The sequence below is a fragment of the Anomaloglossus baeobatrachus genome, chromosome 11 (genome assembly GCF_048569485.1).
Source record: "Anomaloglossus baeobatrachus isolate aAnoBae1 chromosome 11, aAnoBae1.hap1, whole genome shotgun sequence".
Taxonomy (NCBI): Eukaryota; Metazoa; Chordata; class Amphibia; order Anura; family Aromobatidae; genus Anomaloglossus; species Anomaloglossus baeobatrachus.
In genome coordinates, this window is record NC_134363.1 from 74,452,806 (window position 1) to 74,467,233 (window position 14,428).

The window sequence follows — 14,428 nt, forward strand, 5'->3', positions numbered from 1 at the left end:
CACTCTTATTGTAAGTGGTCGCCCATGACTATTGTGATGATAAGATGCCCATAGGTCTTTGGCTCTTTTGCTTAGCTGTCTCCAAAGACTACAATGCACAGACTTATAGACATAACCTTAACTTCTATTCTCCTGATATTGAACTTCACAGAGGTTGGAATCAAATCTATTAGATATTTTAAGTCTCTTTTATGAGTTGTGTGTCCATAATTACAATGGATATTAGCATGACTGCTGCCTCTACATGTCAAGAATTTCATAACCATTCACCTTCTGAAGATCCTCATAGGTTTGAAACATAAAGTTATCTTTTCCCTGCATTTCCATCCATCCTTTGACATGTTCAAACCAAGACCCATAAGGCACTGCAATGAATAAAATTGAACTTAGAATATATTTATAACTAACTGGCACTGTTGTAAGTTTACATTGCTTTTACTACTTACTCTTTTCGGTTAAGAATTCTTTAAGAAAACTATCCATACTCCCTGGATCTCTGTAGAATGCACTCATTATTGCGAAATAGTAAAGGGACACTGCTGCATCTTTAGGGTTTCTGATTGTATATATGATCTAAAACAAACATTTCAAAAGCAAGAAATGAAAATGTAGATTTGTATATGATTATTTATACCATTTTAATCTGAGATTAAGTTTGATTAGTCCTAGGACAGATTTCACCTGAAAAAGAGGGATTTCAAGAGCTTCCAAACTAAATACCGTAATCCACCCTACAGATAACAATGAGTCTAGACTTAAGGGGGCTTTACACGCTACGACATCGCTAATGCAAACTCGTTGGGGTCACGGAATTGGTGACGCACATCCGGCCGCATTAGCGATGCCGTTGCGTGTGACACCGATGAGCGATTTTGCATCGTTGCAAAAACGTGCAAAATCGCTCATCAGTGACATGGGGGCCCATTCTCAAAAATCGTTACTGCAGCAGTAACGAAGTTGTTCCTCGTTCCTGCGGCAGCACACATCGCTTCGTGTGACACCGCAGGAACGAGGAAGCTCTCCTTACCTGCCTCCCAGCCGCTATGCGGAAGGAAGGAGGTGGGCGGGATGTTACGTCACGCTCAGCTCTGCCCCTCCGCTTCTATTGGCCACCTGCCGTGTGACGTCACTGTGACGCCGCACTACCCACCCCCTTAGTCGCCGGCCAGAGCAACGTTGCAGGGCAGGTAAGTGTGTGTGACGGGGGTAAGCGAGGTTGTGCGACACAGGCAGCGATATGCCCGTGTCTCACAACCGACGGGGGCGGGTACGATCGCTTGCGATCTCGCTAGCGAGATCGCAGCGTGTAAAGCCCGCTTTACAGTTAGAGCACCACTACCGCGGTTGTTGGGTTTTGGCAATTTAAAAGTAAGCCCCCTACCACTTGTCTTAGGGGTACTTAAAACGCTGCAACATCGCTAGCGATAGCACCCGCCAACGTCGCCCGTGCGACATTTGGTGATCGCTGCCATAGCGAACATTATCGCTACGGCAGCATCACACGCACATACCTTGACACCAACGTTGCTATGACCGCCGAACAATCCCTCCTTCAAGGGGGAGGGACGTTCGGCGTCATAGCGACGTCACTGCAGCGTCACTAAGTGGCCAGCCAATAGAAGCGGAGGGGCAGAGATGAGCGGGACGTAACATCCCGCCCACCTCCTTCTTTCCGCATTGCCGGTGGACGCAGGTAAGGAGATGTTCGTTGCTCCCACTGTGTCACACATAGCGATGTGTGCTGCCGCAGGAACGACGAACAACATCGTACTGGTGGCAGCAGTGATATTAAGGAAATGAACAACATGTCAACAAGCTACGATTTTTAACGTTTTTGTGCTTGTTGATCGTGGCTCATTTGTGTCACACGCTGCGATGTCACTACCGGTGCCGGATGTGCGTCACTAACGATGTGACTGTGAAGCCCCGAGAACGCTGTGTCGGTGCATTACCTTCAGGGACTCCACGTAGATGGATCTGTCTGGTCACAGGTAGGGAAACCTTCTTTGTAGTTTGTCGTGACGCCACTCTCAGATTTGCGGTCAGTGGGGACCGCCACTGCAGGTTAAGGGATGCCTGGGGCTGATGGTGAGTGCAGCCAGTTGTAGTAGCCTCCTGAGAGTGAGGCAAGCCCCAGGGCCCTGTGTAGATGTGTAGAACTACAAGGCGCAGAATGACTCAACACAGGCAGGATGTCTTTCAGGGTTTTTACTCACAGTTGATGGCAGGGTGAGTGACCCGGGCGTAGCTGGGATGAACCAAGTGGGAACCAGGTGTCCTTCAGGCTGACTTGTGAGGGTGACTACTAACTCGCCTTCCTTAGCCCTTGGTGGTTTGGGGTAACCCCGACTTTGAGTCCCTATGGGGGTCGCCCAGGGAAGATGCTGCAGCCTCTCTCCCCCTTTTGTTTGCCGTTTGCTTGTTCCCCGGACCAGGCCACTCCAGCTGCTTGCCTCCTGTGACCTATGGGCCCTCACTGCGGTTACGTGGCTGCGGCTTTTGTGGTGTTGTGGTGTGGGCTTTGAGAGCCCCACACCGGCAGGTTTAGCAGAAGAAAGCTGGATCTATCTTCGCTTCGGGATCTGCCGCCCGGTTGGGCCTGGTGCTCTCTAGCAGTCTCCTTACTTCCCACTCCGTGCTTTCTCTCTAGCTGAAGCTGGCTTTCAGGCAGCACTCCTAGTTGACCGTTCTCCCCCGTCAGTAGCCACTGCGCGGGCGCTGTTAGACAGCATCCACCCCACAGGTCTGCTCCTCACTGAGCCCTATGGAGTTCTCCTCTAACTGACTCACTGCTCCTCCTCTCCTGTTCTTGCCTACGCCACCTAGCAACCAGACTCTCTACCACACCCCTTGAGAGGAGATGGAGGCTTTTGGCCCCCTCCACTATTCCAGTGAAGGTCAAGGCTTTTCCCCCTCCTGGGATCCCCAGGGGTCCTCTCATGGGTACATGTGTGAGACCTGATCACTATGCGCCTGTGTTCCACACCCCTGTCAGCCTTCTGGATTACCTGTATTGTACTGTCCCCAGCATGGGTGCAGTACTCAGTGGTGCCTGACCAGGTCAGGGGCGCCACATTCCCCCTTAGTTATCACCAGCACGTCCTCGGGCTGCAAGACAACATTTTAAAATGCATAAAACATTAAAACATGTAAAACATTTTAAAAGCACCAGGTACCATACATCACCACCCTCCACCCACAAGTCCGTTAACCCACCCAAAACCCTTTCACGTTGGCCGCGACTTCAGCCACTTCTGGCAGGATGTAGAGGCGGCTTACATGGGCTGGTGGTTTCAGGGTATACCTGGCCTGGTGGATCCGCGCCTTCAGCCTCTTCTGGCAGGATGCAGAGGCGGCCTCCACAGTTGGTGCTGACCAGGTACCCTCTTTGTGGTGGTGAGCCAAGGCCCCATAAACAGGCGTGCTCTCTGGTTGCAGGTGAGCCAAGGCCCTAATATACGGACGGGCTCCTCCTGGTTGCAGACGAGCCAAGCCCCTAAACAGGCTGACTCTGGTGGCGGTGGTGCCCTTTGGTGTAACTATTTACACTGCGAGAGTTTGTGGCTATAGCCAGTTCATAGCCTTAAGGTTTATGGTTTTCTCACAATAGTTTTTGTGGGCACATTACTTGAACTTGAACGTTGCAAACCAAACTTTTCAAAACTTTTACTTCTGTACTTCTTTCTTTACTTTACTTTACTCCTCTTTACCAGGGCTTGAGCCTGTATGGCGGTGGCACCTGCTGCTTTCCTGCTCTTTATCGTCGTCTGTGGTAGTTTCATCTGTAGGTTCCTTGTCTTTTCTCTCTTGATCTTCATCTGTGTCTTTATCTCTGTCTTTTCTTTCTTGTAGCATGGGGTGGCTGTAAGGTTTGCTGGTACATAGTGCTACGTCAAGCGCGTACAGTCCTCTTTCGCCTTGATGCATGGTAAACTGTACTGAATCCCCATCTTTAGGTTTCTGCCAGGGTGTCCTCTAGGCAGATGAGCGCTCACATCTCTTCGGTTGACAAATATCCCTTCCTTCACACCAGGTGCTACAATGAATCCATATCCACTTCTCAAATTGAAATCCTCCACTACTCCTCTGCAAAGGGGTCCTCTGACCTGGGCTTTGGCTCTTCTCAGGAACCTTTTCTCCTGTAGGTCTCTGGCTGTGACTTCTCTCTGCTCTGGAGACTGTGGTGCAGGGGACAGCGTTGTTCTATTGCGACGCCTTGTCTTGCGGCCTGAACTCTGCGTGGTACAGCTTGCAAACTCCAGGTGAGACTTTTAGGCAGATCTTCGTCAGCGGACGGTGTCAGGTCTTCCTCATCCCAACGGGGTTCCTCATCCCAACGGGAATAGGGCAACATCTCCGGCTCTGGGTATGGCTCTGGAGTCAGCTCCTCAGCTTCCTGGCCTCCTCTCCCCCTTAGTTCTTCTTGGCACTCCTTTGGTGGCAGTGCTGGGGATGGGCTTTCTTCAGCTGGTCTGGGCGGTGGACTCTCTGGCGCGGCTGCAGGGGTTGCCTGAATCTCCTTGGGGGTATGCGGAGGGAGCAGATACCGATCCACCATCTCTTGCGGGAACTGGGCCTCTAGGTCAGCCTTCAGCTTCCAGTATTCGGGGTCCTCTCCTATCAGGGTCTTCCTAGCAGGGACCTCTTTGGACTGGGGAGCGGTGTCTGCTCTGGCCTTGCAGGCCGGGGTAAATAATGAGGTAATCTCTTGGCGGGCCGCGCCTGGCATGGCGGCGGCCTGGTCTTGGCGGGCCGCGCCCTGGATGGCGGCGGCCTGGTCTTGGCGGGGCCGCGCCCTGGATGGCGGCGGCCTGGTCTTGGCGGGGCCGCGCCCTGGATGGCGGCGGCCCCGGTCTTGGCGGGCCGCGCCCTGGATGGCGGCGGCCTGGTCTTTGGCGGGCCGCGCCTGGCATGGCGGCGGCCTGGTCTTGGCGGGCCGCGCCCTGGCTGGCGGCGGCCTGGATCAGTGTTACGCCTGCGACGCGGATGAGGGGTCGCGGTGGCAGCCGGTTCTTTGCGGGCCGGACCTGGGCGTTGCTGCAGGGACCGGGTCGTGGTGGGCCGAGCAGGGCATCGCTGCGGCCGCTGGGGCTTGGAAGGCCGCACCTGGCGTGGCTGCGGGCCTGCTTTCAGCGTCGCCGCACCCGGACGCCTCTTCGGGGGACCGCGGGCGTGGCAGCAAGGGGTCGGGGCACTTGCGCTGGCCGGGGGCCATCACTCGACTCACCCACCGGTGGCAGCATCGGGGTCTGCGTCATCGCCGTCCTGTCTGGCACTCGGCGCGCGGCTCTCCTTTCATAGGCCCGAACCGCGGGCAGCCATCTCCAGCATTTTCCATCCGTTCTTCTCTAATCTGCTCCACGACCCGGTTCTCCAGTCGGTCGCAGAAACTGGGCCAGCTCCCGATACCACCAGGCAGCGGAGCCCCGGTTCTGGATTTCTGCGGTCAGACGCCATTTCTTCTGCGCCCTCTTCTGCACGACTCTCCAGCTGTGGACTCGCCGTTGCCTCTGATAGCAAGCTGTTCAGTTTCTGCTCTGCCTCTTTCAGCAGCTCCTCTCCCAGCAGCAGGCTTGTGGCTCTCTTTCCTTCCCGCCGTCTCTGGACGCTTCCACTCTCATAGCTGGCAAGGTCAGAACTCTGCAGGGGATCTCTGGGTAGCCACACCTCTTCGTGGGCGGTAACTTCTTCCAGCGCGGGCTGCTGTTGTTTTTCAGCGCGCTTTTCATGGTGGCAATATGGCGGCGCTTCCAATTTTTCAAGCGGACCGCCCAGGCACATGGTCACCTGTCTGGACAGGTCTAGTCCTTATCCTGTTCGTGACGCCAGATGTGAAGCCCCGAGAACGCTGTGTCGGTGCATTACCTTCAGGGACTCCACGTAGATGGATCTGTCTGGTCACAGGTAGGGAAACCTTCTTTGTAGTTTGTCGTGACGCCACTCTCAGATTTGCGGTCAGTGGGGACCGCCACTGCAGGTTAAGGGATGCCTGGGGCTGATGGTGAGTGCAGCCAGTTGTAGTAGCCTCCTGAGAGTGAGGCAAGCCCCAGGGCCCTGTGTAGATGTGTAGAACTACAAGGCGCAGAATGACTCAACACAGGCAGGATGTCTTTCAGGGTTTTTACTCACAGTTGATGGCAGGGTGAGTGACCCGGGCGTAGCTGGGATGAACCAAGTGGGAACCAGGTGTCCTTCAGGCTGACTTGTGAGGGTGACTACTAACTCGCCTTCCTTAGCCCTTGGTGGTTTGGGGTAACCCCGACTTTGAGTCCCTATGGGGGTCGCCCAGGGAAGATGCTGCAGCCTCTCTCCCCCTTTTGTTTGCCGTTTGCTTGTTCCCCGGACCAGGCCACTCCAGCTGCTTGCCTCCTGTGACCTATGGGCCCTCACTGCGGTTACGTGGCTGCGGCTTTTGTGGTGTTGTGGTGTGGGCTTTGAGAGCCCCACACCGGCAGGTTTAGCAGAAGAAAGCTGGATCTATCTTCGCTTCGGGATCTGACGCCCGGTTGGGCCTGGTGCTCTCTAGCAGTCTCCTTACTTCCCACTCCGTGCTTTCTCTCTAGCTGAAGCTGGCTTTCAGGCAGCACTCCTAGTTGACCGTTCTCCCCCGTCAGTAGCCACTGCGCGGGCGCTGTTAGACAGCATCCACCCCACAGGTCTGCTCCTCACTGAGCCCTATGGAGTTCTCCTCTAACTGACTCACTGCTCCTCCTCTCCTGTGCTTGCCTACGCCACCTAGCAACCAGACTCTCTACCATACCCCTTGAGAGGAGATGGAGGCTTTTGGCCCCCTCCACTATTCCAGTGAAGGTCAAGGCTTTTCCCCCTCCTGGGATCCCCAGGGGTCCTCTCATGGGTACATGTGTGAGACCTGATCACTATGCGCCTGTGTTCCACACCCCTGTCAGCCTTCTGGATTACCTGTATTGTACTGTCCCCAGCATGGGTGCAGTACTCAGTGGTGCCTGACCAGGTCAGGGGCGCCACATGACCCCGTCGATATATCGGTAGGGGTTGGTGGTCTCTGCCTTTCTCCTGCACCTGTTTGAATGCCGATGGACTACCTGAACTTGCAATACAGGAGTCCGCTCCCCAGCTTGTGATTGTCGGAGGAGCTCTTTGCCCGCAGACGCTGGCCCGTGGGATATCTCTGCCCGGGCGGTGGCTTTCTATCCCCCTCATTGGGCTGTTGTCTTCAGTCGGGACTTCGGGTGGGAAACTGGGCTCCCCTTCCAGGTGAAATAGATCCCTGGGAATGGCGGCGGGGGCAGCGTAGATGGCACCTCTTCTTCCATGAGCTGCGCTACACCGAGCTCACTTGTCACGGTACTGGCGGGTTCCAGCTCCCAGCTGATGAGGGACGACATGGGGGTCTGCGTGGCTTTGTCTTGACACGGCACGGCTGATGCGGCCCCCTGCTCATGGGTCCACACCACGGCAACCATTCTCCGGACCTCCGCCTTCCAGTCGAGCACCTGCTGCAGCGTTTGTGCTCTTACCCGGATGCAGAATCGCGCCAGCTCCTGTTCCAGCCAGGCAGCGGTCCCTGCGGGCAGCTGGTTTGGGCTGCGGTCCTCCGCATCAATAGCCACTCCGCCTCTGCCACTTATGAGCCCCGCCACTCCGGTGATGGGCACCGTTCCGCTCTGCTCCCTGAACGCCGACATCTTCCATCCGCGCCCACTTGTTTTTTTTGCGGCACTCCATTTTTCGGCCGGTAAGTTTTGTTTTGCGACTTCCGGCTTTGCTGCACGGCCGTGTTCCCAGGAGGCGGGGCTTCAGCTTTCGCACCCTTTCTGGGGGGAAGAAGACTCTGGCGGGAATCTTCGCGCTAAAAGATGGCGGCAAGATGGCGGATTCTGAAAACTTTACAACGGATCACCGCTGACTTCACTTCAAGGCGCACTTCACTAGGTAAGTGAATAGGTAAGTATCCTGTTTGTGGCGCCAGAAGAGTCGATGTGTACCGCCCCGGGCTCGGTTGCGACTGAGATGCTCGGATCCGGGCTCGCTGGTGGATGGCTCAAGCATCTCCGGACCCGTGGGTCCTGTGGTCACTCCGATCTGAAAGAGGGGCTGGCAGTTTAGGGGATGTAAGTGTACGGCTGGAGCCATGGTTAAGTTTGTGATGCCACCCACGGGTTGTGGTGAAGGTGGACACCACCGCTGCAGTTACGGAGCACCCGGGGAAGATGTTGCGCAGCAAGATCTTAAGCCCTCTGTGGGCAGGGATGGTGGCCCCGGGATCCGTTGGGGCAGTAGTTGGGCGGTGCAGGGAGGTGTGCGGCCAGAGGGCACTGATATACTCACGATTATTTCTTCCTATTTATCTTGTGGAGTATATGTATATATTCATTGGTGATAGTTTTGTTTACACACCATTGTGCTCCCATTGGTATTAATTGGTATACTCACGATTAGTAACACACAAAAGTCTCTGGTAAACCAAGGTGATGGTGGTCGGTGCCCGCAGCCGACTGCAGTCTGATCCCCCACCCGGTTGGTGGTCTCTGCCTTTCTCCTGCACCTGTTTGAATGCTGATGGACTTCCTGAACTTGCAATACAGGAGTCCGCTCCCCGGCTTGTGATTGTCGGAGGAGCCCTTTGCCCGCAGACGCTGGCCCGTGGGATCTCTCTGCCTGGGCGGTGGCTTTCTATCCCCCTCGTTGGGCTGTTGTCTTCAGTCGGGAAAGGACCTATAGTCCTGGCTGCAATCAGTTAATTAGCTAGCCCCCCGTAGCTTCTGTACCTAGCTTCAGGGTCTGAGTACCCCCACTTGTGCTCTGGTTTTCAGTCGGTTCCCCGGGTTGGTACCGGCGGGCCACTACCCTGTCCCAGTCCACCACGGTTCCACTGAGCCGTCTTCCTGGCTCTTGCAGGCAGAGGCCTACGTATGCCTCCTAGCCAAAGGTGCCTGGGCTCCAACCCTGGCACCTGTCAGTTAGTTGTAGACCTGACACACAGGCCTGCCTCCACTTCACTTCACCTTCACTAGACTCCACTCACAGACTGAACTATCCTGCCTCAGGCTTCTGAACTCCTCGGTGGGTGTGGCCAACCGCCTGGATCCAACCCCTGGTGTGTCCATCAAGCACTGAGAGAGGTGACTAGGGTTTTAATGGTTGGCTGATGACACCTTGTTAGGGGACAGGTGTTGTGCGGGGCTCTAACTGTGACTACCTAGCTAGTCCAGGGCGTCACAGCGGGGCCAAACATTTAAGTGCGTTTCCCACCTATTTGTTTTCTCTTCCCTCACTTCCTCTTTTCTGACAGCTCTGTCTTTATGGAGGCAGAGAAAGGCGAAGATAGATGGTAAACAAACAGGTGGGTTATATGTTTGGCCATATTCAATCTTCAAACAGTCATTCTGTGCTGACAGACTCAATTAAAGAGGACCAGCCACTCGGATTTTCATATATAAACTAAAGCCAGTGCTATACTGGTGCTATCATGTTGATTCTATACATACCTTTAGTTGTAAGATCGGATGCACACTTTCTGAAATACAGGCAAGTAAATTATGTTCAATGCACTGTTCCTTTATGGATAGGTGCTGCAGAATATCTAATAGGTGGGTGGTCTGGATTTGATAGTTATTCCCGCCCTTGTCAGCCTGCCTGTCCTTCCTCCCCTTGTGTCTGTTATTACAGGGGGAGGAAGGAGGGAGGAAGGGACATCGGGGAGGAAGTACAGACTGGCAGACAGGGATGGGAATAACTAGCAAAATCCGGTCCACCTATTACATATTCTGTAGTGGCTATCAATCAAATAACAGTGCATCTCACAAACTACTTGCCTGTATTTCAAAAACTATTCATCCGATCTCAGAACTAAAGGTATGTATAGAATCAGCATGATAGTGCAAGAATAGCACTGGCTTTAGTTTATATTGGAAAATCCTGGTGGTTGGTCCTCTTTAAACTTTTTAGGCTTTTGGCCTTGTAGCAGCATGTATAGTTTGAAATGCTTAAGGTCCAATCAGAGAAACGTCACCTTGTCACAGCTGGTGGGCTATCATTAATTGGCCAATTAGTTTCAAAGTACTTTTTATTTTATAAAATATTCTATATTCCAACAATGCAATCAACTTTCACATATTCAATGCTTCGGCATTCTTTGGTTTGCAGATTTGATATGATATATTTGATCTACACTTTGCATCTAGTTGTTATAGTCTCTGCATTTGAATACAAACATAATTACACTCTATCATTGGATAATGTTTTTAATGATTTTTGAGTAATAATTTACCTTTGCCTTAGAATTCTTAAATGATTTCATAAAAATCTGTTTAGGCAAGTGGCTTGTAATAAGGCGAGGGCATTCCTCACTTTCGTTCAGCTTTTGAGCAGCTTCCAACTCCTCAATCCAAGGTGCTCTCTCCCAGTTGGGTACAGTATTGTTCCATGTTGGATCTCCATGCTTTTTGATAAGGCTTAAAATCTCAATCATCCATGTAGTACCTAATAATAATGTTATTGAAAGCAAAAAAATGAATTCATTTTAGGTATTCATGCTGATACAAAGAAATATGCTATTATTATACAATAGGTTACAGTACCCAACTACAGAAAAAAAGATACGCGGAAGAAGCCACTTTGCACGCAGAAATGCATTTTCTTACTGGTAAACCACCTGTGTGACTATACAGTACAAAGATATACAAGTGCATCTCAATAAACTAGAATATCATCAACAAGTTAATTTATTTCAGTAATTCAATACAAAAAGGGAAATGCATATATTGTATAGAGTCATTAAACACAGAGTGATCTATTCCTATATATTATATTGCGTCATTACACACAGAGGGATCTAGTTCTATATATTATATTGAGTCATTACACACAGAGGGATCTATTGCAAGTGTTTATTTCTGTTAATGATTATGATCATGGCTTAACCCCTTCAGCCCCCGGGCACTTTCCATTTTTGCGTTTTTGTTTTTTGCTCCTTTTCTTCCGAGAGCCGTAACTTTTTTATTATGCCGTCAATCTTGCCATATGAGGGCTTGTTTTTTGCGGGACGAGTTGTACTTTTAAATGAAACCATAGGTTTTACCATATATTGTACTGCAAAACAGCAAAAAAAAATTCCGAGTGTGGAAAAACTGCAAAAAAAGTGTGATCGCACAATAGTTTTTGGGATGTTTTATTCACCGTGTTCACTATATGATAAAACTGATGTATCTATGTGATGCCTCAGGCTGGTGCGAGTTTGTAGACACCAAACATGTATAGGTTTACTTGTATCTAAGGGGTTAAAAAAAATTCACAAGTTTGTCCAATAAAAGTGGCGCACGTTTTGCGCCATTTTCCGAAACACGTAGCGTTCTTATTTTTTGGGATCTATGGCTAAGTGATGGCTTATTTTTTGCATCTCGAGCTGACGTTTATAATGGTACCATTTTTGCGCAGATGCTACGTTTTGATCGCCTGTTATTGCATTTCTCGTAAAACTTGCGGCGACCAAAAAACGTAATTTTGGCATTTGGAATTTTTTTGCCACTACGCCGTTTACCAGTCAGATTAATTGATTTTATATTTTGATAGATCGGGCATTTCTGAACGCGGCGATACCAAATATGTGTATATTTATTTATTTTTTAACCCTTTAATTTTCAATGGGGGAAAAGGGGGGTGATTTGAACTTTTAGGTTTTTTTTTTTTATTTTTTAAAACTTTTTTTTTTACTTTTTTTTTTATTTTACTAGTCCCCCTAGGGGGCTATAGCGATCAGCAATCCGATCGCTGATCGCTATCTGCTGATCACAGCGATACAGCTGTAATCAGCAGATTCAGTCACTTTGATTTTCCCTCTGCTCTCGGCCAAGGGAAAATGAAAGTGAAACATCATAGCTGCAGGCGTCATCACATGACCCTGTGCTACGATGGCAACCACCGATAGTCACGTGATAACACACGTGACTTCCGGTGGGGGCGGCGGTAAGTAAAAAACATGGCCGCGCGCATTTAGATCTTGCTGCCAGACTTTGGCAGCAAGATTTAAGGGGTTAATGGCCGCGGGTGGAAGCGATTCCACCTGCGGCTAGCAGGCACACATGTCAGCTGTTGAAAGAAGCTGATATGTGTGCCGATCCACGCCGCCTGCCCGCGGCAGGGGGCGGGGCTTAACGGGACACAATCCTGGATGGATAGATCCGTCCAAGGTCGTGAAGGGGTTAAAGACAATGAAAACCCAAAAGTCATTATGTCAGAAAATTAGAATATTATATCAGACCTACTGAAAAAATGATTTTGACCTACTGAGAAGTCTGTATAGTAAATGCCTCAGTACTTGGTTGGGGCTACTTTTACATGAATTACTGCATCAATGCAGCATGGCATGGGGGTGATTTTCCTGTGGTACTGCTGAGGTGTTATGGAAGCCCAGGTTGCTTTGATAGTAGCCTTCAGCTCGTCTGCATTGTTGGGTCGGTGTCTCTGATCTTCCTCTTGACAATATTCAATAGATTCTCTATGGGATTTAGGTCAGGCGAGTTTGCTGGCCAATCAAGCACAGTGATACTGTGGTTATTAAACCAGGTATTGGTACTTTTGGCAGTGTGGACAGGTGCCAAGTCCTGCCGGAAAATGAAATTTCCATCTTCAAAAAGCTTGTCGGCAGAGGGAAGCATGAAGTGCTTTAAAATTTCCTGATAAATGGCTGCACTGACTTTGGTCTTGCTAAAACACAGTGGACCTTCACCAGCAGATGACATGGCTTCCCAAACCATCACTGACTGTGAAAGCTTCACACTAGACCTCAAGAAGCTTGGATTGTGGCCTCTCCACTCTTCCTCCAGACTCTGGGACCTTGGTTTCCAAATGAAATGCAAAATTGACTTTCATCTGAAAACAACACCTTGAGCCACTGGGCAACAGTCCAGTTTTTCTCCTTGGCCCAGGTAAGATGCTTCTGGAGTTGTCTATTGGTCATGAGTGGCTTGACACAAGGAACGCGACTGTTGTAGCCCATGTCCTGGATACGTCTGTGTGTGTTGGCTCTTGAAGCACTGACTCCAGCAGCAGTCCACTCCTTCTCCCCAAATTTTTGAATGGCCTTTTCTTAATAACCCACTCAAGTCTGCAGTTATCCCGGTTTCTTGAGTACCTTTTTCTACCACACTTTTTCCTTCCACTCAACTTTCCATAAATATGCTTGGATACAGCAGTATGTCAGCAGCCAGCTTTTTCAGCAATGACCTTTTGTAGTTTGCCCTCTTTGTGGAGTGTGTCAATGACTACCTTCTGGACATCTGTCAAGTCACCAGTCTTCCCCATGATTGTGTAGCCTACTGAACCATACTAAGGGACCAGTTTAAACACTTAAGAAGCCTTTGCAGGTGTTTTGTGGCAATTATTCTTATTTTCTGAGATAATAACTTTTGGGTTTTCATTGGCTGTAAGCCATAATCATCAACATTAACAGAAATAAACACTTGAAATAGATCACTCTGGGTGTAATGACGCTATATAATATATGGGTTCAACTTTCTGTATTGCATTACTTAAATAAATTAACTCTTTGATGATATTCTAATTTATTGAGATGCACCTGTATTTTGTAATGAGGATGTAATGACAAGAATGAGCCTGACTTTTAGGGTTCGCTCACACCAGCATTTATTCGCACTTCCAAGGAGAATCGGATGTGATATGCAAATTACACTCTTCTCCAACTCTGCTGCGGGCGTGAGCCATTTACTGCGCTCTGATTATATTGCATGTGGGAATCGGAGCACAGGTGATGTGAAGGAGAGAATAATTTCTCAACTTTCTCCATTGCCAGTCTCTGCTTATATCAGATTGCACTGGGATGACATCCAAGTACCGTCCAATGTTTTGCACGCAAGAAAAGATTTGAAACCGATGTACGCTGCTAATCACAACATGCAGTTTGGGTTTTTTCATGCTTAATCGGCATAAAAAAAGGTACTGGTGGGCACTGCCCCATGGTATAACATTAGAATGTGTGTTATCTGATAAAACATTGGTAGCACTCATCCAATGTATATGCCAGTGTGAGCCTACATGGAATACTTTGGCATGGGGTTACTGTAAATTGATGCTACATTGTAGCATAATGTAAGCTGTATGTGGTGGTAAGGTACTGTACCCTGAAAAGTCCAACTGGTTCTGATTTTTTATGACTTGTTTGTCACACTGTACTTTGTTTCACCTTGTTATGCTGCAATGTAGCAGTTGCTTAGAGCAAAATTTGGCTAAATGACCAGTGTCGCAGTCAAAATGACCATATAGCCCTAGCCAAATTAAATAATTTCAAATGCTCCATATGATCACTAACTAATGCTCAGATGGCCATTAATTTTCCCTTTTTAGTTATCAACACTGATGATTCATTTAAACAACCACTGGTAACTGGCAAAGAAAATACAGAGGTTTGAATCTGTAATACTTTATCGAC

General features: G+C 49.8%; 1 protein-coding gene across 2 annotated transcripts in view; it reads right to left on the minus strand.

The window, feature by feature from the left end:
- Window positions 1-14,428, minus strand: part of LOC142256868 (sulfotransferase 2B1-like) — a 120,926-nt gene that overhangs the window by 20,613 nt on the left and 85,885 nt on the right. For both annotated transcript variants that reach the window (XM_075328812.1, XM_075328811.1), the window contains exons 3-5: window positions 10,253-10,464; window positions 447-573; window positions 271-365 (exon numbers count right to left, since the gene is read on the minus strand). In XM_075328812.1, coding sequence (XP_075184927.1) covers window positions 271-365; window positions 447-573; window positions 10,253-10,464 — 434 coding nt within the window. The remainder of the gene's footprint in view (window positions 1-270; window positions 366-446; window positions 574-10,252; window positions 10,465-14,428) is intronic.